Genomic DNA, 27,257 nt, shown 5'->3' on the forward strand with positions numbered 1-27,257 from the left:
CCAGTTCTACTTTAAATGATGCAGCAGTGAGTTTTAGGCAGAAAAGGCCACAAAATCAGCCATAAAGCTGTAAAGGAATCAGAATTGGCCATAAAAATTAATAATCGGTGCCTCCCTAATGTTCAGTTACAGCTGATATATATCTAACATTCACCACCTCATACGGTTGAACCTCCACCTTGAGAAAATGCATCACGACCTTCCAAATCTGACTCCCAATCTGCCTTGTGCTCGTATTTCTTTCATCTTCTCCTTCTGTGCTTTTAACACTGCAGACTTACAACACAGAGGAATAATCTCACGGCTCCTGCTCCTTTCAATCCTGCTTATAGAAATTTCATCCACGTCTCCTTCGCCTAAAGCCCCACTATCCGCTGCTGTCCAGAGGAGGACAGTCCCTGTTTTGAGTCTTGGCTCCTCTCAAGGCTTTTTCATTACGCCAGCTCACGGAGTTTTCCCGTCGCCATTGTCGCCTTCGGCTCCCTCATTAGGGGTCTGGGCACCGAACGCTGTAAAGCTGTTTCGTGACAACTGTCTATTGTGAGAAGAGCTTTACGAATAATACTGAGCTGAACGATTTAATTCGAGCTTAGGCACGAGCTGCAGCTTCCATCGGGAGGCTTCTGAAAGCAGGACACAAATGTATGCAGCGCAGGCTTGAGGATAACACTCGTCCTGTCCAGCCGGCAGCTGGCATTTCCTTCTGAAATCATCTTGGTTTTTTTTCTTCTTTGAAATACCACATCGATCCAATTAATTCTGTTCAAACGTTCATGTTTGATTCAACGTACGAGCGCTCTGATGTGATTCCGTGATTTGGGGATCGATGCAGTTAAACTGCCAGAAATTCAAATTGATGCATTGATCCAAAGAATGAGTCATTGCACTAGTAAAACAGGACTAACAAGCAGATGCAAAGTCACACCGTACACCCACTGGAGCTCTGCTAGTGTGTGTGTGCGTTCTGTAATAAATGATGCTCTAAATGTCCATTTTAGTTTTAAAATTGTTGGTCACACTTTCTTTGAAGGTTACCTGGGACCTCATAACACATGCATAACCAGTGAGTAATAGCAATGAGCCACTTGAGGCCGTGCGTTACTGCGATGTTGTCACGCCTAAAACTCCCTTCCCTGCGATAAAATCACTGTAACGCACGGCCTCAAGTGGCTCATTGCTTTTATGAAATGGTGACCAACATAAAACATGATAAAATACACCATTTTTCAGAAAATAATTTAGGTTATTAATAATAATAATAATAATAATAACAATAAATGTAGTTCCTTTAGAGTCAAGGAACCACGGACCACTAAATGAGAACATTCGGTCTCCCATTGCTGTATATTGCAGTCATTTCATTAGTTTTGTAACTTTTTGTCGTATAACAATGAACATATGATAACACAGCACTGTTTAATACAAAAACTTTCACTTTATAAGAACTTTTTAGTCACCAAATTAACACCATGAGTCTTATTTAGCACCTCTTCTCACACTGGGGCTGAATCTCAAATGGCTTCCAGTTCCCTACATAGTGCACTATGTAGGTATTAAATACCGGATCCTGCAGCGCAACAGTGCATGATATAGCTTAAAACAGTCATTTGGGACTCAAACACACTCAATAATGATGCACTATTTGGCTGCAGAGGCTACAATTTCTAAACTTTCGTAGCTAGCGCACTATTCAGGTAGTATGGAGCCGTTTGGGATTCAGCCTGGGTTTGATGGTACAACTGACCGAAACACAGACGTTTGAAGCGTGTAAGTCATTTAAGTGACATTTTTTAGACTTTTATACTGCCATTTTACAGTTAATTAAACTACTTTAATTCAAGCCTGTGATATTAATGATGGAGTTGTTTTGGGCTGGTGGCTCTTTTAGCCTGTTAGAGAGCTGACCAGCCTGGTTCAAGTTCAGAACATAAGTTGTCAGCCCCTCAGTTTAAACAAAAACAGGTTCTTGCTTCTTCAGTACACTCAGTGGTTCATGTGACCAGCATGAGAGTCAAAGAATATTCTGTTAACAGCATAAGGGTTTTTTCATGCTGTGGTTCTCCTTGAAGCCACTGTCAGCGAAAAGACCCTGTAAAAATGAGATATCCATCCAAAGGTTTGTTCAGTCGCTGTGATGCGGTCATAGGAGTGATTTTGCAACAGCTTTGAACGCGGCTCAGCCAATCAGATTTTAGAACTGGAACTACTTGTTTTATAATTCAGTATTATTATGCAAGATTAAGTTACACATCAACATTTTATGTCTGTAAAAATGCCAAGTTCAATTTTCTTTATTCCATATTCACTGGTGTTGATTGAATGTCACTTCTTTATTCATATTTGGGTGACAGTTGACTTTCATTGTTTGTTAGCTACAGCGCTAAACAAAATTTAGACACCTAACAAATCTTGGATGATCGACTACATACGGGCTAAGCAGATAATTGTGTTAATTCATATGAGCACTATAAACAGAACAGCTGCTGAAATTTGAAGCATTCATGATGATAGGGGTGCATTAGTGCACATGGCATGGGGGATGTGCACATCTGTGAAGACAACATTAATGCTGAACGATATATACGTTTTGGCAACATCTGCTGCCATCCAGACGACGTCTTTTTCAGGGAAGGCCTTGATTATTTCAGCAAGACAATGTCAAACCACATTCTGCATATATATAGCGTTGCTCTGTATTAAAAGATTCCAGGTGCTAAATTGACCTGCCTGCAGTCCAGACCTGTCACCCACTGAAACATTTGGCACATTATGAAATGAAAAATAGGACAAAAGAGACCCTGAACTGTTGAGCTGCTGAAATCTTTTGTTAAGCAAAAATGGGAAAACATTTCATTTTCAAAACTATAGCAGCGTCTCCTCAGTTCCCAAACACTAACAGAGTGTTGTTAAAAGAAGAGGTGATGAAACACAGTGGTAAATATGCCCACATCCCAACTTTTTTGGAACGTGCTGTTGGCATCAAATTCAAAATGGGCATATATTTTTCAAAAAACAATAAAATTTCTGTTTCAATATTTAATTTGTTGTCTTTGAAGCATTTTCAACTAAATATAGGATTTAAATGATTTGCACATCATTGAATTTTGTTTTTATTTACATTTTGCACAGCGTCCCAACTTTTTTGGAAATGGGATTGTATATTTTTAACTGTAACTCTGTTATCAGATTAACTAGGATACTGTTGGCTCTGTGTGTGAAATTTAAGAATATTCAAATACTCAGAAATACTCAAGTATTGCTTTTTAAATATGTTATTTAATGCTTGCGCATGTATTATGAACTCATGTAGGCAGCCAAATTATTTCTAGATCTAGTAGAATGGCTACTCTGTCTCATTTAAACTGGCCTTTGGGATTTTTGTGATTGTGCACTTATGAATTTATAAGCAGAAAACTGTGTGCTTGTGTGTGCGAGCGTACATGCTTATATATATATATATATATATATATATATATATTTATGCGCCCATCTGTGTGTGTGTGCGTCACCTGTTCGTGGTATTCCACTCCCATGCTGAGTGTATTGATGAGGATAGCAAACATTATCCCCCTGTTGAAGTACTTGCTGTCCACGATTCTCTTCAGTACCGCTCTGGCACAGCGCACACAAACGCCGAAGCAGTTCTCAGTCGGTTTCTCCCTCAGCTCCGCATCCCAGCTGAATTTTTTCACTTCCGCGCCCCTGGAGCTCCGCTTCTCCGTGTCCGAGTCGCTTTCGGAGTCGCAGGTCACACCGCTACCCTCGGGGGCGCAAATCGGGCACGGAGAAAACTCACCAGGTGCCAGACCAGCGCCGCCTTCCACGCACGCACTGGAGCACACATCTGGGTACAGACCTAGACCAGGGCAAAGGAGAGGGGTGAAGTCAAACTGTGTAAACAACAACAGCAGCGTCTCTGCATAGACCATATAATATAATGTCCTTATTCAGTGCCATTACATAGACCTTGTATAAAATGGTACTAATCTTTGTTTTTATATAGACCTTATACCAAAAGGTGCTTATCTTTGCTTATACATAGACCTAACATAAAATGGCACTTTGCTTTTACATAGACTTACATAAAATGTTTCTTATTTGTCTTTACATTCAGTGCCTTTACATAGAACTTGAATAAAATGGTACTTATTCTGTGCTTGAACATAGACCTTATATAAAATGGTACTTATCTTTGTTTTATATAGACCTTATATAAAATAGTACGTAGCTTTGCTTTTATATAGACCTCATATAAAATAGTACTTATCTTTGTTTTTATATAGACCTTATATAAAATGGTACTTATCTTTGTTTTTATATAGACCTTATATAAAATGGTACTTATCTTAGTTTTATATAGACCTAATATAAAATGGTACTTATCTTTGCTTTTACATGGACTTACATGAAATGTTTCTTATCTTTGTTTACACATTCAATGCCTTATTCAGTGCCTTTACATAGACCTTGTATAAAATGGTACTTATCTTTGTTTTATATAGACCTTATATAAAATAGCACATAGCTTTGCTTTTATATAGACCTCATATAAAATAGTACTTATCTTTGTTTTTATATAGACCTTGTATAAAATGGTACTTATCTTTGTTTATACATAGACCTTGTATAAAAAGGTACTTATCTTTATTTATACATGGACCTTACCTAAAATGGTATGTATCTTTGCTTTTACATAGACCTTATATTAAATGGTACTTTGTTTTTACATAGACCTCACATAAAATGGTACTTATCTTTACTTCTACATAGACCTTATGTAAAATGGTATTTTGTTTTTACATAGACCTTATATAAAATGGTACGCATGCAGGACTTTTACATAGACCTTATCTAAAATAGTCTTTCTTTAGTGCCTTTACACAGAACCTTGTATACAATAATACTTATCTCTGCTTTTACATAGACCTTATTTGAAATGGTACCCATGCGGGGCTTTTTATACCTTGTACAAAGCAGTATTTATACATGACTTTTACATAGATCTCATATTACTTGGTCTTCATTCAATGCTTTTACATAGACCTTACATGAAATTGTCTTTATTTCATGCCTATATAAATTGGTACCTATTCAACATCTTTGCACAGACAGAAAAAGCTATTTATGCAGTGCTTTTACATAGACCTTTCATCCTTCTAAAGTTGTCCTTATTCAGTGCTTTTACACAGACTTCTCCAAGGACTGGAATCACTCGTCATTATAATAGTAATTGATCAGTTACTTCTACATTGTAGAATGAATTGCTATAAACTAGACAGCAAAATGTAAACCAATGGTTTATAAAGTATGTTATAAACAACAGATACCATTTTTTGGAATGGTAATACCTCGTATGGTCCTCAGAAAGTACTTTTACACAGACCTTTTATAAAACAGCCCTCATTTCACTTCAGATAAACTGCTTTTTATAGCTGCAAAAACCTATATATAGGCCAAAGTTGACGTCCCTCACTCTCATATCTACATTAGATAAATATCAGTTTCATAGTAGATACTGAGAAATAAACATACAGTCTATGTTCTGTAAAACCTGATAAGCCAGAGCAGGAAATACCAAGTTTTGGACAATTATCAGACAGAATAATAAACTATGAGAAGAGTAAAAGAGCAAAATAGCTTCTTTTTAACCTATTTTGCAAGTAAGGTAGCGAAATTAACTGGAAATAACAAAAGTAGTCGCAGAAAGAGTCTCTCTCTGTGTTTAAGAATGTGCGTAGTCGTTTCTAATTTAGAATTATTAGAGCATATGAAGTGTACTGTGTGGAAATGTCTTCATTATCTACATTATTAAGTTGAGTCTCAGGAGAGAGACGAGCACTTAATGTTCTCCATCGCACTCCTGCTAGGAAGCGTCCACCTTTAAGGCTGCAGTGTCCTGCTCTTGTATAATACCAATAGCTGTAAAGCAGCACATGCATTGTTGTATGTAAATGCGTGTGCATGTTCTCACCATGCTGCACTTTGTTGTAGGTCTCGTGGAACCCACTGTGGACTGTCCTGCCGTGTTGTGAGTGGCTGGCCGCAGGGGTCTTGACCCCGCTTGCGCAGCCGGGGTTTGTGCGTGAGTGTGTGAAAAGTGCAGAGGGCAGGATGGTGGGGTAGTTCAAACCCTTTACGCTGGGTAAAGCAAGGGAGAGAGGGGGAGTCTGTTTGAGGGTCTGACCTTCACCACCCAACTGAAGGGCCTTCATTTCCAATGTCCCGACGTCCATGCCGTTGCAGTGGTGCCGGTGGTGATGGTGGTGTATAAGGTGTCGGGTCAGGTCAAATTTCTCCTTGCTGCTCCAGTGTCTGTTGGAGCCCCCTCCTGCCGCTGAGGTCCTGGGGCTGGAGCTCTTGGTCCGCCGGCACGGCCGTATCCTGCCGTAGACGCGGCTGACCTGCCGGCCGAGCTTGCGGCAGAGGTGGCTCAGGTACTTGATCATTTCTTCGTAGCAGGAGCCAGGCTCGGTCAAGCTAGCAAGCGTCGACTCGTTGCTGCGGAAGCGAGCCCGCTGCTCCCGCATCAGCTGGTTCTCGCGCTGCTTCGTTTCCGAAAACTGAGTTGCTATGACGACCAGGCACAGGTTGATCATGAAGAAGGAGCCCACCTAAGGGCAAGTAAAAGAAAAACAAAATAAGCGTTTTGTTAGGAATTGTCGCACAAACTGTAATTAACAGGTAAACTGGTGAATGCCTAAAACCTCTCAGAGTGAAATCATGCGGCGGGATCTGCTCTTTCCCAGGAATATGTGGATAATAAACAGTTCACATAAATTCCGCCAAACATGACACTTTCCCCATTAGCCTCCATTACGATGCTCTTAAACGATTTTCATGAATCCACTGCTAAATCATCGTCTAGCTTGTAATGTAGAGTCGGGGGCCAAGCGCTGCTGAGCTTCATTTTTAACATTAATTGCATGCACTTAAGACCGGAAGCCTTACGACAAAGTAGAATTGCTGCACCTAGAATCCCTACAAAATCTGGGGTACCTTTGCTCGGGGTATACTTTTATTGACTACTCAAAACAGAGCTCTTCTCAAGAAAGAAAATTAGAAATAAAATGTATTATTTCTCTGAACAGAATGTTTAAAAGTTTAAGCCTTCTAAACACATTCCTTCACTTTCAGAAATAAAAGGTTCCCTGCAGGTGCAAAGGTACAAATGATGTACAATGTTCCTTCCAAGCTACAACAATGGTTTTCATGTCCAACTGTGTACCATAAATTAGTTTTTCCCAGGGCAAAGATACGTCTTTGTACCCTTTCACAACCTAATGTGTCAAAACAGAATACGAGGGCTGGAGACAAGACAGGGTGTGTGGGGTCAATACCACCTACAAAATATAACTACAATGGATTATTGTCAGATTATGTTCCCTAACTAAAGGTACTGAAGATGTATCATAGAGGCTACCACCCCAGTGGCAATTTAGTACCTAGAACAAAGCGCTGTATCTCCATTTTTGGCTTTTTTTTAATATATAGCTAAATAAATCGTCCAAAATAACTTGGAACAAAATCCTGTTCCATTAACTTCCATTTAAAGTTTCTAATGTTTTTTTTCTCCTGAAAAGTTACCATTTCGGAGATACGAGGTTCTGTTCTGGCAGCGAGGATATGTTCTATCAGTTCTAAGAGTTCTATGAATTTCAGTCTTTTTGCAGTGTGCCTCAGTGACCAAGCAAACTGCAACTGGACCTATCTATTTTCAAATCTACATAAAAAGGTTCTACAATGTAGATACACAGATTCTGTGCTAAAGAATTTGCTAATGCTTCTTACAATGAGGATCAAAACCCACACTGGACACCTGACTACACTGTGAAGAGACCCTGTCAGAGAAGCAGCAAGAAAAGAGCAGAAATGACACCTTATAAGTGTCTTATAAGCTAAACTTATATGCTAGGACAGGGGCTGTTGACTGGAGGACATTATAAAGGAGGAGGAGACAGGTCTTGGGTCTTGTGGTAAAATAGCAGCTCTTAACCAAACCATGAGGCTCTGCAGGCTAGTCATTTAGCAGGTTAGTCTGGCTTCTTGTCACATTTGGGGTGGCCAATTTTCTCATCATGCCCTGTGAATATAGTAGCATTCAAGGCCAGAGGCACGCATCATCGGAAAAAATCTGCACGTCTGTATTCACGCGTAATGAATATGCATAATGAAGAGGTGGGCTACTGGGGTCAAAATCTGTCCTCACATGAGTGATCCTTATGCAAAATTCTGGTCGCATGTTTTTCAAAAAAGGAAGGTGTAAAGTGCTTGCAGTGTAGAATCCTGAGCACTCCTTTATTCTCCCGTAACTACCTCTACAGAGAAGCAGAATCAATATACAAACATAGCGACGGAGACGCAAAGAAGGTAAAACATTCTAAACCCAATGATCAGTGAGGATATTAACATTAGAAAGGCCAAAATGGTCATTTTGAGCATTTTGTACTTTTCAGATGTGATCATTTTTGACAAAATTGACCAGCTATATCCACTGTTCCTGGATTTTTTTTTCCTCAAGTTTATATTTTAGGCTGACAATGTTTTGTCAATTTTACAGAGCACAAAAAAAGTTGAGCATTTCTACCTCGTAGAAATATAACGACCTTGGGCAATACACTGCGTTTCATCCCCGCAAGCCAGCTTTTTTCTCGCTGTTCCCATCTGTTTGTGAAGCACTTAAACAAGCACTAATTTAAGTACTTATTGAAAGGCACTGCATTGTGCTTATGTGATTTCTGTAGTAATTCCCTGTCGTGGTATAAATAAGCATGCAAAACGCAAACAGTCAAAGTGACCTCTATGGTCATTCTCATAGGAATTCTAGCCTTTTAAGTGTTAAGCAGGGGATAAGAAGTGTGTAGTGTGTTTGTGTGATTTTTCAGTATATTTTCAAGGTAAGCAAAACTGGCCTACCAGTTGCAGCAATTCCTTATCGATCTTTTAAAACCAGGCAACATGCAACATGTTTCCACACTCAGAAGTCAACAGTAATGCTGTATACTTACAATGATGAGGAAGATGAAATAGATGAAGTTGTAAAAGGAATGTGCGTCCATGACATAGTACATGATATCCACCCATCCCTCTAAAGTGATGACCTATAGACAGCACAGACAGGAAAGAAGAGGCGAATTGAGGTCGGCTTCCTTTTAAAAAACAACAAACATAAAGAAACCCTACTAAACTGAACCATTTTCAACTTTTCTGCAGAACTAAGTTGTAAACAGAGTCATTCAGAGTGGTTCGATGTGCCGTTCTAGAGTCAGAACTGTTCCCAACAGTGGTGACAATGAGCCAGATGTCCCAAAAGTTTAATGCCTCTAAAAGCTCCCTCACAGAAAGTTATTACACTAAATGGTTATGTTTATGTTCCCTGATGCCTGAGACATGAGATTAGTTACAGTGCTGCGCAAAAGTCAGAGGCCACCCATCATTTCACAGAGGACTCAACGACTAAAGCGTGTCCACCCCTTTTCTTTATTACAGTTTCCATTCTTTTCAGGAGACTCGCTTTCAGTTTTTCAAAGAATCTGCAGACACACCTGCAAAGTTCAGTCTTAGAAGCTGGTTGATCATTTTCTGAAGTAATCAAACACATTCAGTGATGTTGAGGTCTGGACTCTGGGGTGGTCAGTCCATCGTTCGGCTTCTTTGTTTGATGTGTCCGTCTCCTTTTCTCAGTGAGGTTCTTCTTGATCAGCTACACATCCTTTCAGACCCACAGCGCTGAGTCGTCTTCTCACAGTGGAAGGATGGACAGAAACACCTGTGGATGTTTTCAGATCTGAAGCAGCTTGATTTTCTCCTCTCTCTCAGAGATGAAAGCTTTAACTTAGGAGTCCTTCGGCCTTCTTCTTCCTTATTATCTAACATCTAATCTCCTCAGAAATGAATAATGAAAGTAAATAAATGAAGGGTTATTTAACTTACTGTACATGCAGGGCAATGTGAGGCAGGCTTTGTTTACATCTCAACGACTAAAGTATACAGAAACTGTGAAAGAAAATCAGCACGATTCCCCTTGAAATTCTTTCCTCTGTTCCTCCTCTGACAGGCATGACTGTCTGCCATTGTGGTGTCTTGTGTCTTAGTGCTCAATGCACGGCCCAAAGACGAAGGTTATCTAGGGCTGCCATAGATCACTCGAACAACGCAGGCCAATCAGATTAATCTGGAGAATGACAAATGTCACGCTTTAGCCAATAAGATTATTCAGGACGTGATAAATCACTTTCAGCCGGGAAACCCGGAAACTCCAAAACATGATGAATATCTTTGCCACAACCAATCTGATTAGTGAGAAACATGATAAATACTTGATTTCCTGAGATAGGGGTGTTGCTTATTGATGTCAATTGATTTACTCACACTGTTGCCACCAGCAACTGTTCACTTAATTTTCCTACAATAAAACTAAGTGTCTCTTGGCTCCGGAAAGATGTGAGGGAGACGAGGATGAAAACTATCGACGGCTGCCAGACCGTATTTCGCACTTGGCAAAAAAATAATGAAAGAATCTTTATAAATAGCACGAAGCACAATAAAAAGGTTTAATTTGAATCACTTTTCCTCCCCTGCAACAAGAACACATCCAACAGCGGTGTTCAACTCCAGTCCTGGAGGGCCGATGTCCAGCACAGTTTGGGAACTCCCCTTCAAAACTGACCCTGAAGGACAGGAGATGAATAAGCCTGGCTTACAAGCTCCATCGGGTCTTCAGGGCTGAAGTACTTTCCGCATGAGAACTTTTCTAAAACTGTTAAATACCAGTAACACTTTCTTTCACTGTGAGGTTTTAACCAGGTAAGTGTGAAAATAATTTGAGATAATATGAGATAATGCAATAATTCGAAGTTTGAAGATAAATTACACTGAAATGTCCAACAGGTGTGAAAGTATTAACTGGGTAAGTGTGAAATACAAACTCTAAAGTTCTGTGTATTTATTTTGGGTGAAATGATGGCAAATATCAAGACAGTCTGAAGTTACACTGAAGTTACTACCAGCTTTAGTAATTAAGCTGATGAAGAACATATGAAAATACCGCTTAATGATTTGGGGTAACGAGGTGGTAAGTGCCACTGAACTCTCACTAAATTTCCCTGTAATGTATAAACAGAAAGTTAATTGGAAGTTAAAGAAATGGGAAACATCTCCAAGTACAAGGTAGTTATAGGGCATAAACTGATGACCCAAAGTCCAAGACATTTTCTGAAGTAAACGCTTAAGACCCAGTAAAACACAGCAGGAATCACTGCTTTCTTTTACAGTCCAGATTCAGTGTCGTTTACAGGTAATACAGAAAAGGTACTATGTAAAACTCTTTGTACTTACCCAAAAATCATTACACATTGTGGAGTCTGTCCCTCACACTTACTCAGTTAACTAAGGTAATTGAAGTTCCTGTAGTTACTGACTAAAAAGTCTTTCCATGTAATAAGCCTGGGGTTTTAAAGGGTTTACACCTGTTGGGCATGTCAGTGTTATTTAGTTAGACTGACTTAGACCCTACCGTCATGTTACCCAAAATAATTAAACAGAACTATAGAATTTGTACCTCACACTCATCTAGCTAATACCTAAATTTGTGGAGGAATGTTAAGGAAAGCGGAACCTAAATACCTGCCCATGTGGTGAAATGTGTTATAGTGGCAGACATGGAATAACAAAAAAGGATTTTAGCCCAATTTAGTCATGTCAATAGCCTCTGAGAAATGTGAAGCGACACCACATCTTTTTGTCATTGGACTGCTCAACACGCTTGGAGGAGAACACTAACTGCCAATTCTGTTACATCAGCCAACAATTGCCTACACTGGCTAGTGTCATGCTAGTCTCGTGGGGCAAGAATTGATCTTATAACGAGAATACACATCTGGGGAAAACTTTTTAAACTTTTGGGTGGTCGATTGTGGACAAATCCGCCACAAACAAGGTGTGTCCCCAAATCCCTCTTGTCTGTGCTCTTTTAACATTCGGAGTGCAACTGATAACACGAGTAAAATAAGCCTGCAAGCTGAATTAACTAGCTGCTTTTCCTTTGCAAGAGGTAATGTTTATGTTTTGGGGGGTTGGGAGGTCTTCAGCCATGCTAACACAGGCTACATCCACAGGCTTTTTGTCCGACAGACAATGCTGACGAGCGTACCATTGCAAGACTGGTACGAGATCACGTGCGTTCATGTGTGCTGGGTGATGGAGGAGAGGGCGGGCCATCCTAACCATCCAGAGAGAGTGAGGCCAATTATACGCTCTTGGGTTCTTGGCCATGGATGACTGCGGATGCTCACCGAACCCTGCCTTCACACCAGCAGCGACTTTTCACTTCTTGTCGCCCAAATCACTGATCGCACAAATCAGAGGTGTTTCCGCTAAAAATAACAAAACCTGGTGAGAAATCACTTGTGTGCGTATTTTATTTAGTCAGTTTGTGAGGAAAATAGTACTTGGTCTTTGCGATAACCGTCCATTTGCAGCAAAAGCACTGCTGCCATTATTTTATCTCTAGTAGGAACAATTACCTAGGAACCAATAAAGGACTGTACTGCCTCACAGGGTTGGAGAAAGCGCTTACCACGCTGCTCAGTGCTCAATTCCTATTGGTAATCGACACATCGCTTCGCCCCTAATTTGAAAGAAGTTAAACTCCCTGATTCTGGCCACTTCGCATCACCAACGTTCGCACCGCCTTCTGTCGCCGGAAATCGCCAGCTCTCGTTGTAAACGAATGACCTCTGGTCGCTTTGTCATGTTGTTCACTGCCAGTGTGAACGCAGGGTTAAGTGAAGTACTTCAGTATAAAACAGCTCGTCTTAAAGCTTTGTAGTTTTTCAGGAAAAAATTAGGATAGGTATCGGTCGATACTCGAGGTTTAAATATTGATATTGATACTGATCAGGCTCAAATGCAATTTAATGCTGTTACACTGACGACCCAATAAAATAAACGATGTACTGTGAAAATATTTCCCTTTACAACATATACCTCATATACATTTTTTTCTGGTTGTTTGTTTTGGTAACAAACATACAAAATATCATACACGCACCTGAAAGATGGCAATCCAAGCATATCCTATGTTGTCAAAGTTGATGGCGCCATTGTGTGGATTGTGCTCGCTTGCTTTGCAGTTGTTATAATATGCGTTCCAGTTGACACACCCATTTTGGGCGGTCTCTTGAGGGGTGTGGTCTGTGATATTGTCAGCGCTGAGCTGGCAGTAGACCCCTCCCACTCTGCGGGGCGGAACGCCCGAGCACCGCAGCATTCCGTTCTCCCGATTGGTTGAACAGATAAAGGGGATGTCGTCGGAGTCTTCTGATCTGTAATAAGGGCTCAGAGACTGAGAGAGGTTGTACATCCTAGATGGGGAGAGAGAGAAAGAGAGAGATGTGATCAGTCTTACTCATCGCTGCTTAGTTATTAGCTACTGTTGTATGCTTTTCTTTCTGTTTTGCTTTCAGTGCACTCAAGACACGCTTCTGTAATATATTTGTTGTGCAACACTTCTCTGACTGGAGCAGATGCAATTAAGGAGAACTTCAGAGCTAGTAAGAGAAGCGAAAAAGAGTCATAGAGTGATGTAATAAAACCTCGTACAAGGGGATGACAGATAGTGGCGTGAAACCTCCCTGAGCAATATGGTCGACCCTCAAAAGCACTGATATTATGTGGCTTCAAGGCTCTGTGGCCTCAAATGGTGTCATATTCATCTTTCCCTCAAACTCACATGCTCCCAAGGTGATATGGGATAGAAGTGATAAGTGGTTTTATTCTCTCGCAGCCATTCGGTCAAGTCCAGCTCATGGAACTCGCGTTCAGGTAAGCCTTTATATAGCAGTTGCTCAACTCGCTGCACACCTACATATTTCCAGATCAAGTGCTGTGAACTCGGACTTTCCTTGTTCTCAGAACTCACTTTGTGAGTCCACTTACCAAGCCTGAAATCACTGCTTCAAATATACATCCAAGTGGGTTTTCAGATGTAACCTAATTGCAAAAATGCTGGGGCAGAAGGTAAAATGCAAATAAAAACAGTGCAGTGATTTCTAAATCTACTTTGACCTGTATTTGAACAATACCTTGTCAAATTCATTGTTTATTATAAATACAAGCTCATTCTGAAATTAATGCCTGCAATATGTTCCAAAAAATTGGGCAACTTAACACTAGAAATATTGTGAAATGTTCAAAAACCGTCTTTTACAGGTGATGCAAACATGCTTGGATATCAAAGGAGCTTCCAGGTAAAGCCTAGTCCTTTAAGAGCGAGGATGGGTCAAGGCTCCCCTTTTTGCCAAAAAGGCATCTACAACAAAATCCAAAAGCTTAAAATTAACATTCCTCAGTCAGGGTTAGCAAGGTTTTTAGGTATTTCATGCTCTACAGTGCATAATAACATCAAGAGATTCAGGTAATCCAGGGAAATCTCGGTGTATAAAGGAAAATGCAGAAAACCACAAATTAAAGCCCACAACTTTTGACCCCTCCGATGGCACTGCATTAAAAACCCTCATGGGTCTGTGATGGACGTTATAGTTTGAAAAATTGTTGTCAGTAAACACTGTCACTGCATCCACAAATGCACGTTAAGACTGTACAACGCACAGCGGAAAGCAATGTCAACTGCATCCAGAAACGCCGCCGACTTCTCTGGGCTCAAGCTGATCCGAAATACTCTTATGGAAATAATGGATGAAGAAAAAGAACATCCAGACTGTTACTAGTGTAAAGTTCGAAAGCCAGGGGATGTCTTTCATGGTTTGGGGGTGTCATGCATCCCTCCAGCATGGACTTCAATTCCAGAACCCCTTGGATGATCACGTGACTCTGACTCCACTAAACACGACCTATCCGAAATCAGCCTCGCCTGACTGCTGATTATTCTCACCTGATCTGTTTATCATGCAATCTGCTTAGTTAGCTTTTTAAGCTCAGGCTTTAGTTTAGACAAATTGTGAGGTATTGCTTCTGTCACAAGAGCTACTGTTTCCTTCTGCATTCTGTTTATTTTGACTTTTTGCCTGATCCCTTGGACTTTGTTATAATCGTGATTTTCTGATTTTGGACCTGTTTTGTGACAACGACTTCGGAACTTCCTCAAACTAGTAAAGCAGGTTTAACAGTCTGTATGCGTCTGACTCATTTTGTCCCGTTACAGGGGGATTAGTGGGTAACTTGCACATCTGTAAAGCACCATTATTGCTGAACACATATTGGAGCAACATGCTGCTTGTTAGACACAGTCTTTTTCAGGGACATCCATTCTTATTTCATAATCTCGTAATACACGTCAAACAGAACTTACTAATCACTGCTTTCTGGTTTTATTAGCAGTTCACAAACTGACACAACTGTTTTTTGGAATTGGGGTTGAATATATTTGTTTTGTAACTTCCTCTAATACTGTGCTATTTTGCTAGTGCTACTAAATGACATCCAATTTCTCTTTGGACAATTTGCAGGTTTGGGTGTGATATTCTGGTCTGAACCTCTAGCTGAGCCTAGGTCTGGTGGGAGCTTCTTGACAAGCAGACAAGATAATGAAAGATAATGGTTGTCCCTTTCAAAACTGGACAGGTAACATTCAATATATCTAATTTCTCAGACTAGCCTGTATCATTCACACTTATGCTACCTGCTTATTATTATTAATTATCAAGTGACGTCAAATTGTTTCTGACTCCTGGAAACCATACAATACTGTGCAAAAGACTGACAGCACCCTTCACTTACGTCATTTCTAGTCAAAATGGCCATTAAGTACTCTGTTCCATTTTTCAGATGATATTTCTGAGGAGATTAGATATAAGACATGGATTAACAATGGACTGACCACCCCAGAGTCCAGACCTCAAAATCATTGAATGTTTTCATGATTAATTGGATCCTGTGAAGCAAAAATTGCAACCAACTTCTAAGACTGAACTTTAGAGGGGTGGAAAAATATCCCTACAGATGTCTGTGAAAAACTGAAAGCAAGTCTCCTGAAAAGAATGGAAGCTGTATAAAAGGTGAAAAGTGGACACAGTGAATACTGAAAATATGCTATTATATTTAGTTGTTGAGGCTTCTATGTAATTTTCTGATAAATGTACGTTTTCTGCTTTTTTCCTGATGCTGAAAAATGAATATTCTTAATGGATGGTTTTACTGGAAATTAAATAAACTGAGTAAACTTTTGCACAGTGCTGTATGGATACTGTATGGGTCTTTATGCCCCTTAATGGCCTGCTGATCATTTCCCTGATTGTATCCATTCATCTTAATGCTAGCCATCTGCTTTGTCTTTACCTTCAACTGCTCCAAGCATAATTGTCTTTTTTAATGAACTGGTTCTTCTCATAATATTTCCAAAATAAGATGGGTAACTGGGCTTCAAGAAAGGGTTTTTTTTATCTCTAGCTAAAGTACTCTCTAAAATCGCCACAAACACTTCACTACCTGCATTCAACAAGTATTTGAAGCAAAAAAATAAAATAAAATAAAATTCCTGGAGGTACTTGGAGCCTGATGCAATGCAAAAGGCAATGCAACAAGGTCTCTTTCGCTTCACCGCGTTAGGCAAATAAAATTATAGACTTGCTCAGAGACTATTAGTGCAGCCATGATAAACACTAATAATGAAAGGAACACAACTGATGCTATTAGCAAACAGCACCAGACGAAAGACACTGATTACTGAAGATTAATCTTAACAGCCATATTTCTGTTTGTAGTAAAGCTCTATGGATGGTGAATTGTGTGGTTAAATAGGCAGCACTATTTTCAACAACTTGTGGATAAAAACATGTCCAAAAGTATCCAGGCACCCCTTTCTAAATTGTGAGTTCAGCTAATTTAAGGTGCACCCACTGCTGGCACAGAGCTTGTGTAATCTCCATAGAAAAGTTAAGTCACCACGCCCAGTGCCAAGCATTGGCTAGAGGGGTATAAAGATCCCCATCATTGGGCTGTGGAGCAGTGGAACTGTGTTCTCTGGAGTGATGGAGCTCCATCCAATACCTTTGCAATGAGTTGGAGTGACCCAGAACTTATCATCCAACATCAGTACCTGAGCTTAATAATACTCTTGTGGCTGAATGCAATCAAATCCTCACAGCAATGTTCCAACATCTAGTGTAAAGCCTTCCGAGAAGAGTAAAGGCTGTTACTACAGTAAACCCTCTAATACCCTTGATTTCAGAAGAAATGCAGGATAAACAGGTGTCTACAAACTTTTGGACATATAACGCATTACATATACATTATATTCAATGTCGTTACATTACCTTGAGGCAAAAACTCCCAAATTAACAGGCTATTTAAGACTTTTTAGGGATTCTCTGATTACGCTGCAAATAGTTTAGCTGCTCTGTTGCAGGTTCATGCCCATGTGAGTCATGACCTCATGACCAGCAGTATTAAACGAACACCTTCACGGCACATTTGAGACAAGTGTAAATGTAAAGCATACGCCTGAGACCATCTTAATTTTATAGGTGCTATCATTGGTCACGTTACCAGATGTCCCTTAAGAAGGCATTTTCACAGATGTTAGTTGACCTTGCCCTTACACATTTATGAGCTTCCACTCTCTGAATGTCACCGCGCTACCTCTGGTGCACAGCTTGCAGTTCGGTTATGCAGACAGGGTCATCACTCCTAATGTGGACGTTTCTGGCTTGGCAGCATAGCTGTTTATTGCTGTGCCAGTGTGTAATTTATATGTAGGTTATATATTTCATTTCAGTACAGAAAGGTTACAGAGTTTCAGGAGAATCTCTGTTCCAAACTTCCCCCCAAAAAAGTCTAGAATGATTTCGAGAAGTTCAGGGACAAGACGCAACTGATATGTCACTGGCTAGAATCTTCAGGCACAACCAGAGCCACTGTGACAGTATGTTCTAATAGGTTAACGTCTAGCTGATATAGAGAGAACGTGGCCTTAAAACAAAAGCACCTGCCATGTGTGAGTGCGGGGAGGGCTGTGTTGTTTTTCTGCTTTAATATGAATGTGTGCGGAGTGCCTCTACTCACATCCTCACGTCGTCATCCAGGAAACATCGGTTCCTGAGTAGCCCCGCCCATAGCTGTACACCGACAATCCCAAAGATGAAGAATACGAAGAAACACAGCAGCAAAACGTTTCCCAGCATTGGTAATGTGTCCAATAGCAAGGTGACCAAAATACGCATGCCTAAAATAAAAACACAAAGGTAACAAGTTCACATCAGTCATGAGAAGTTTCCCAGATAAATGTCAAGAATGATGCTGTCGTGCACAAAAGGTTGAATACCCGCAGTCAAATGACATGTTTTGTTGATTTTTCTTTGTGAAAGAAAGTTAACTCATCCTCTACAAAGTAAAAAATTGCGTCTCCTAAAATATTTAAGTACACAAATTCTGTTTACGCGCTGAGTTTAACATACAACCTGGAAGGTTGCAGGTTCAAATCCCAGGACTGAGTGAGTATACCTGGTTGTGCCTTTAGGCAATGCACTCAGGCTGTATTCGGTGGTGGAACCCAGAAGGTTGCAGGTTCAAATCCCAGGACTGACAGAGTATACCTGGTTGTACCCTTGGGCAATGCACTTAGGCTGTATTCGGAGGTGGAACCCAGAAGGTTGCAGGTTCAAATCCCAAGGCTGACCGAGTATACATGGTTGTGCCCTTAGGCAATGCACTAAGGCTATATTTAACAAACCAGAGAAGGAGTGAAGCAGATCTTTGTAAGGGGCAGGAAGTTCAACACCACATCACTCATCTCACTAAACAGACAAAGTAAAGGTTCTAGCATGTATTGCACTTCCATCAGGTTTAATTTTCCTAATCACCCCATGCAAACACAAGCAAACGTTCGCATGTGCCTTCAACAACACAACTAGCAAAGAGACTACTTATTTCTACATTAAACTAAACTACTCACCAAGCCATGGTCCTGATGGGTGCTCACTGTCCATTTCTCAAGGTTTTTTAGCAAACCTGTGTGATAGGTGTTGAGGATGGGAAGCATGCCAGTGAATTGATATTTATCTAGAAGCTGAGCATTTTCTAAATTGCAAATGTGAGCAAAAATGTCCTACTGTACACTCTTGTTTTCCCAGCCCTCTCTTTTTGATTAGTTACCTCTTTAACAGTGACAGAGAATGAGCTTTCCTACTGAAGTTGAACATTTTTCAACTTGATTCGCGCCGTTGGACATAATGCCGTTTTTGGCCGGATTACACTCTGCCGTCTGAATGCAGCTTTAACCCCCCACTGCCCCGGGCTGTGCTGCTCTGCTGGTGGCACTGTGCCGCTCCCAGACTGGGCATAATTAGGCAGCAAAATGACAATTTTCCCTTGTAAGATTAATTAAGTACACAACATAAAACATATTGGAAAAACACGAAATGTAAAATGTGCCATCTATTTTGCACAGGCCACACTTTATTTCCACCCCCCCCAAAATGTTAAATTGTCAGCAGTAATCGTGGATATAAATGTCTATAAATGTGTTGAAGCTGATTAATTTATGTTAATGTTTTTTCACTTAAGAAATCAACATGTAGACTGACCGGGGCACCCAAACATTTGCACAAGTGTATTTACTAATCTGACTGTAAAACTTAAGGGGAAAAAAGCTGAAACGGGTCATCTACAAGTTTAGGTTTATTAAATATAAAAGTTCTAAAGCCCTGTTTAATTCCAATTGCACTGCAATGTAAACCCATTAGCGCAATGGGCTTAATGCCCGTTTTTGGGGGTTTTTGCAATTACTCATGTATTTGAATTCACACTGTAAGTACCTCAGTCAGCTGACCAAAGATGAAACCTTTGCAACCATAATTTGTGGGTATGTACATCAGACACGCTACATCCAGTCAAGTTGCACATTTAAGACTTTGAGGACCATAATAAAGGCATAGAAGACCCTTATTTTAATTCATTTTAATAACATTTTAAGGCTCCTGCGAAAAACAGTCAGAGACAGTTCATGAAAAAAGGAGGCAGACAGTCCTAAGTAGGTCCAAGATAAAAGGTTTTAAGTTTAAATTGAAAAATCAAGTTCCTGGTGGGAAGGTAAGCTATTCTAAAGCTGCTAATCTGTGCAAGCAGGCTTCTGACCCCAGCTGTGCTCTTTTAGTGCATAAGAATCACAGGCAGTCTGTAGATTTGTCTATTTTGTAAGAAATGCTAATGCCACTGTGACAGTATGTTCAAGGTCTGTACATTCTAGGACAGTATGTTCTGTTAAGGGTATTACTGATCATAGCTGTGCAAAAACTGTTTAAATCAGGAGGAATAGCCTTTTTTTATTGTCAGGCTGGAGAATTATACCTTTTTCCTAAATTCTGCTGAAAGGTTCATTATTATGTGCAGGGGTGGTGAATCCAGGGCTTGATTCCTACAGATGTTGGTCATTTTTCCTCCTCAAACACACCTGATTCAACTCAGCAGTTAATTATCAGGTTTAGCTGTTGTTTCAGAACAGAGAAATCAACAAACTGTGCTGGACTCCAGCCCTCAGTTTCCCGCCGCTGTTGCAGAGTTTCACATTACAAGCCCCATTGCTTAATTTCCATTTATTGCTCAGATCCGATCTTTCTGACTTACCTCCACATTCGTGTAGGTAAGTGACTCAAATCTGTCATTAATGTGAGTGATGTGTCCTGAAACGACCCACATGAGCATGTCCTAATCAATAACGTCAATATCAGTGCCCTTGCAACACTTTAGCAACCACCTGGGACACCATAGCAATGCTCTCGCAACACCTTAGCAACCACCTGGGACACCATAGCGATGCTCTAGCCACACCTTAGCAACCACCTGGGACATCATAGCATGGCACCTGATATAATAGCAATGCCCTCGCCACACCTTAGTAACCACCTGGGACACCATAGCAATGCCCTTGCAACACCTTAGCAACCACCTGGGACACCATAGCAATGCTCTCGCAACACCTTAGCAACCACCTGGGACACCATAGCGATGCTCTAGCCACACCTTAGCAACCACCTGGGACATCATAGCATGGCACCTGATATAATAGCAATGCTCTAGCCACACCTTAGCAACCACCTGGGACACCATAGCAATGCACTTGTAACACCTTGGCAACCACCTGGGACACCATAACAATGCTGTAGCAACACCTGAGCAATTACCTTGGACACCATAGCATGGACTAGCAACACCTTAGCAACCACCTGGGACACCATAGCGATGCTCTAGCAACACCTTAGCAACCACCTGGGACACCATAGCATGGATTAGGAACACCTTAGCAACCACCTGGGACACCATAGCAATGCTCTCGCAACACCTTAGCAACCACCTGGGACACCATAGCATGGCACCTGATATAATAGCAATGCCCTTGCAACACCTTAGTAACCACCTGGGACACCATAGCTTGGACTAGCAACACCTTAGCAACCACCTGGGACACCATAGAAATGATCTAGCAACACCTGAGCAACTGCCTGGGACACCATAGCGATGCTCTAGCCACACCTTAGCAACCACCTGGGACACCATAGCATGGCACCTGATATAATAGCAATGCTCTAGCCACACCTTAGCAACCACCTGGGACACCATAGCAATGCACTTGTAACACCTTGGCAACCACCTGGGACACCATAGCATGGCACCTGATATAATAGCAATGCCCTTGCAACACCTTAGTAACCACCTGGGACACCATAGCTTGGACTAGCAACACCTTAGCAGCCACCTGGAACTCCACTGCAATGCTCTAGCAACACCTTAGCAACCACCTGGGATTCCATAGCAATGCTCTAGCCACACCTTAGCAACCACCTGGGACACCATAGCATGGCTTAGCAACACCTTAGCAACCAATCTAAGATATAAAGGCAATGCTCTAGCCACACCTTAGCAACCACCTGGGAGACCATAGCAATGCTCTAGCAACACCCGAGTAACTACTAGGGACACCATAGCATGGCTTAGCAGCACCTTAGCAACCATCTATGATATAATGGCAATGCCCTTGCAACACCTTAGCAACCACCTTTGACACCATAGCATGGTAGCAACACCTTAGCAACCACCTGGGAGACCATAGCATGGCCTAGCAACACCTTAGTAACCACCTGATATATCATAGCAGTGGCCTAGCAGAACCTGAGATACCACAGAAATGGCTCAGCCACATCTTAGCAACCACCCGGTACAACATGCAAACACCTTGGCAACCACCTAGGATTTCACAGCGACAGGTTGGTCAGGCCAACTTAAAAGTTTGTTCACGAAGTTTAATTTATTTCATCACTTTTAAGTTCAAGTGACCACAGATTTCAGGAGGGTAAGAGCAGGCAGGTTTGCAGGCCCTGCTGGGGTTAAGACTTGGAAGTTTCCTGAATTCTCTTTCTGCAGAGGAAGCCTGGTGTTGTGCCAGCGCCTAAAAAAACCCTGATGTCCAGCTGTTGAAAGATTTCTGGACTGTAGTTCTGGCTTCAAGGGTAGGACATGTTTTCAGAGAGTGGTTCTGGTGCACACTGTGCTTTTACAGGACTGCAGTTTTGCATGGTCAATGAAGGAAACCTCACAAATCTCATGACAGCTTTGTCAGTGAATCTACATCGGTTTAAATGAACTTGGCAACAAAGAGTCGTTTCAGTGTTACACGATAAATCACACCTGCAAAACTTCAACTGTGAACTTCAGTGAACTCATGCAAACTTGCTTTGCTTTGGCTTCGTTGACCTCTGAAGGGGCAGTCCTTATTCAAGCATATCATCTTTTTATTGCAGTGGTCGTATCGCAGAGTCTCAGCAGGGCCAATTCTATATAGAACCTTTTTGAAAATGGTCCTATTAAACACCAAAAAGGGTTCTGCGATTGGTGCAGTACTGATATTTTAGCTTACAGTTTGGAGTTTATGGTGCAGATCTGACATTTTGCACTGACAATTTGCATTAAACTCTACATGGTCACAGTTTACTAAATTGACCCAGTGGCCCTTTAGTGACCTTCTTAAGATCAAACGTACCGCAGTTGCTATTTTGTGCTTTCATCTCACTGTGCATGCATTTATGGGAATTTTTAGATGGCAAAATACTAGTCCAGGGGCAACATGTGGCTCTTCTACTGCCCTGTTGCGGCTCCACTGCAGAATTAGATTTGTAGGTAAAAATAAAATAATCCTCCTTTCCAGTAAAATAAAGCTCTGCTGATCGTTCAACACAGTTTAACAGTAAATGGTCTTAAACGCTGGAGTTAATGTAGAACTGCTAATTCACAATTTAACCCTGAATATTAGTGTGCAGACTGCTGGTCACCATAGCAACACAGACAACAATCTCGCCTAGCTAGTAGCCAACGAAAAGGCGAAGAGAAAGATTGAAGACGAACATCGATAATTTAGAGACGAATGGACTTATCTGCAGTTATGATCACTTTCCTGATATGTTTAATCTGCAACGAGAAAATGTCAAACACTAAAAAGTTTCGAAGCTAAAGTCGCTTCTAATTCGTCAGCTTCTTGTTCGATTTTTCCCGTTCCACCTTAAATGGCCTCAGGCACCATTTAAGGTGGAACAGGAAATTGAAGCTGGCGAATTAGAAGCTGACTTTAGCCTTGTAAAAGTCGAACGTTGAGAGACATTTTACAAGAAACTGTTCTGCTTTGTGGAAAAGTTTCCTGCCGGAGATGCGAGAAAAGCGGCTATAGCTGAGATAAAAGTTAAAGCAGAGCAAAGTAAGTCTGCATTTTCTTTATATTTGCAGCCTATGCTAGTAGCACATAATGAGTAGCATTAACATTTGGGTTGCGGACCCCTCTAGGAGGATTTTATGATAATGAACCACCTAAGGAGTAACTACTGGGAAAAAGAATTTTATTTATTTTTCTTAATCAAAATTTTGAATAGTTACTCATTACATTAAAAATAATGACTCGTTTTTTTTGATTGATGTTGAAAAAATGACTATCAAATTATGTCAGCATACACAATTATTCTGATTTACAAAGTTCAAATATTGAAAAAAAAATATTATTTTGAGAGGAAAAGTCCAACTTATTATACATAATAGGTCAAAATACTGACAAATATCGCCATATGTTAATCATGAAGTTTGGCACTGTGTTCATTTGCATAAAAGTTCTTAGTAGTTAACCTGACCCCCATCAGCTCAAATGACCTGTAAAATCGTGCCTTTTTTAGCAAATCTGCCTCAATCTCACTGTAAATGCTAACTAAACCTAAAAAATGATGTTTCTCTCTCAGGAATCTCTCAGGGTTCACTCTCTGGTTCCGGTTCACTTGTATTCACTCTTACAAATTCCCGACCGTACATTAGTATAACCATGTCTTGGAACGTCTTGGCACGTCCACATGAAACCTGCAAATGCCAATCTTACGTCTTGCGTAGGCTCCGGGCGTTTGGGGTGGACAGAGGGTAATGATGCAATTCCATCATGCTGTAGACAGTATTATATGTCATAGAGTCTCACTTTGGTTTGCCAGCTTCTCTTTTAAAATGAAAGTGATGGGCGTGTGGGAGCGTCCCTCCCTCCAAACCATTTTTGACTATGCTGTTATTAAACAGGCAAAGAAAATGATCTCGGACCCCTCCCCGATCCTGCGCTCGGAAAACGCACTGCTCCCCCAGGGGAGGATTCCAATTTGGACAGATACAAAAAGTCTTTCATCCCTCTATCAGTGAATCTTCTACACTCAGGAAATATGGGAGGATGGGAAATGAATGGATGTATTGCACTGTTTTCATTTTGGCGCTGCACTTCTTTTCATTTATTCTGTGCCTGCTTTTGTGTACTGCTCAATTTTCTTGTTCCTTTTTTTTCAAATTTAACGTGAATGTCAGTGACTGCTTTAAAAGTCTGTGGCTGGCCGTTTATATTCAAAGCAAATTTTCCTATGGGACCAAGAAAGTGAATTTGGGAGCACTGAGAGAAATACTGTAGCTTCGAAGGTACAGTTTGAACACTGTTTTTATATTGTGTGATTCAGAAATAACCCCACTTGCTAGGTGACCGACTCTAGGTGGACTTCAGTGGACTAGGTGCCTGACTCATATCTACAGTGCAAACCATCCTTTATCTTGCTTCTAACATTACAAATTCCTTTGTAAAACTCATCAGGCCAGATTCATTAAACTCATTAGTAACAGCGCCACATAATGCAAAGTGTGCAGCTTAACAAGAGCTGTTCATTAAGTGACCATGGTGGTGATCAGCACACTGGTGTCTTTTTAACACCTGTCTCCTAGACAGCCAATCAAAATCCACATGTAAATGACCTCAATGGGCCTCGTTCTCCAATATCTTCCTACATTTGTTCTTAAATGTATTCTTGAGAAAGGTCCTAAGATAAAGTCAGATTCATGACGTGTTTTTAAAGCACAGAACTGTTCTCACCTTTGTGCTCCTGAGTGTGTAGATTCTGTTCTTACCTAAAAACAAATCCCAGGTAAGAAAACACTGCCGAACGTCAGAATCTTCGTAAAAAAAACAGCGTAAGTGGGTTTTAAGAAGAAATTTCTTCATAAGAACGGTTGGCGAAAGAGGCCCATTCATATTAAAGATGCACGCTAAGTGAAGCTGCTAAAATGGACATGATGAAATACATGAAAACAAAGAAAGAAAGATACCAAAATTCTCAGAAACAGAGCTTTGAGTTTTAAGGGAAGAAGTGCTGATAAATAGTACTAATTTGTTTAGTAAGGATGCTTTTACCTTTTAATCAAGAAGCAAAGTTTCTTTATCAGAAAATGTTGTTGATATTTAAAAAAGATGACATTTATAAAAAATCTAATTATAACAATATAATTACAATTTAATTGTAGGAATTACATTTTAGCATGTAATATTTCAGATTTCCCTGGTAAGAATTCAAGCCTTTTCCAGTTCATTATACTTGCAGTAACAATTTTTACTAACATCTTTTAATAATTTTGGAACTCTTTTTGGTTGCTAAGGTGTTTCTAGGCCATGCTATGGTCTCCCAGGTGGTTGCTAAGGTGTTACTAGGCCATGCTAGGGTGCCCAGGTGGTTGTTAAGGTGTTGCAAGGGCATTGCTATGGTGTCCCAGGTGTTTGCTAAGGTGTTGTTAGGCCATGCTATGGTGTCCCAGGTAGTTGCTCAGGTGTTGCTAGAGCATTGCTATGGTGTCCCAGGTAGTTGCTCAGGTGTTGCTAGAGCATTGCTATGGTGTCCCAGGTGGTTGCTATGGTGTTGCTACCATGCTTTTTGTAGTTTTGGAAATTCCTGTTCTTTCACAAGAAAATGAGCCATAGCAATAACTACTAAGTAAATGAAGCGTGATCTCTATACTTTATATCGTTCAGAACTGATCCAACTAGAATTCTATGTCTTAAACTACCCACTCCCTGACACCTGAAAGGCTTTTTCGGCCCTGTACTTGGCTTGTCTGGGTTTCTTATCTGGCCAGCTATCAGGCTTGTCGGGTTCATGTGATTAATGAAGCTGGGTCACTGACACTGTGCACTACCTCTGCAACCTTCTCAAGTATTTCTAAAAGTAAAGACCCACTGGATCTAGGGCTGTAATTTACAGTGCAGATTTTCTAAAGTTTATTTTTAATAATACGTGTAATATTTTTGCACAGCAGCTTTTTAATGGTATGGATCTAATGTAGCAAGGTATTTACAGTATTGTAAAAGGTCAGACACCCTTCATTTTTTTATTTCCAGTCAGAACAGCCATTAAGTACTTCTACATTAAGTGGTTCTTCACTTTTTGTGAAAACATTTAACAGAAAAGTATCAACAACTAAATATAATATAAAACTTTCCTGTATTTAGTGTCTCCACACTTTTCAAAGAAATCTGCAGGGACATTTTTCCACACCTCCAAAGTTCAGTCTTAGAAGTTGGTTTAGAATTTTCTGCTTCACAATCCAAGTAATTCCAAGCACATTCAGTGATGCTGAGGTCTGGACTCTGGGGTGGTCAGTCCATTGTTCAGCTTCTTTGTTTGATGTGTCCGTCTCCTTTTCTCAATAAGGTTCTTCTTGAGAGCTACACATCCTTTCAGACCCACAGCGCTGAATCGTCTTCTCACAGTGGAAGGATGGACAGAAACACCTGTGTATGTTTTCAGATCTGAAGCAGCTTGATTTTCTCCTCTCTCTCAAAGATGAAAGTTTGAAGCGCTGTTTATCTGATGGGAACAGTGTTGGTGTCTACCAGGTCTTCCAGGTGGTTGTTAGGAGTCCTGTTTTCTTTGTATCTCTTAATACTGTTTTGAAAAATGAATAAATAAGTACTGTTCTTTTCA

General features: G+C 40.6%; 1 protein-coding gene across 1 annotated transcript in view; it reads right to left on the reverse strand.

Annotated features, from left to right (window-relative positions):
• Positions 1–27,257, reverse strand: part of cacna1hb (calcium channel, voltage-dependent, T type, alpha 1H subunit b) — a 110,029-nt gene that overhangs the window by 73,800 nt on the left and 8,972 nt on the right. Inside the window, exons 4-8 of the mRNA XM_036557269.1 lie at positions 18,019–18,178; positions 13,049–13,361; positions 9,006–9,098; positions 5,972–6,611; positions 3,510–3,856 (exon numbers count right to left, since the gene is read on the reverse strand). Coding sequence (XP_036413162.1) covers positions 3,510–3,856; positions 5,972–6,611; positions 9,006–9,098; positions 13,049–13,361; positions 18,019–18,178 — 1,553 coding nt within the window. The remainder of the gene's footprint in view (positions 1–3,509; positions 3,857–5,971; positions 6,612–9,005; positions 9,099–13,048; positions 13,362–18,018; positions 18,179–27,257) is intronic.

The sequence above is a fragment of the Colossoma macropomum genome, unplaced genomic scaffold, assembly GCF_904425465.1.
Source record: "Colossoma macropomum unplaced genomic scaffold, Colossoma_macropomum, whole genome shotgun sequence".
NCBI classification, from domain to species: domain Eukaryota; kingdom Metazoa; phylum Chordata; class Actinopteri; order Characiformes; family Serrasalmidae; genus Colossoma; species Colossoma macropomum.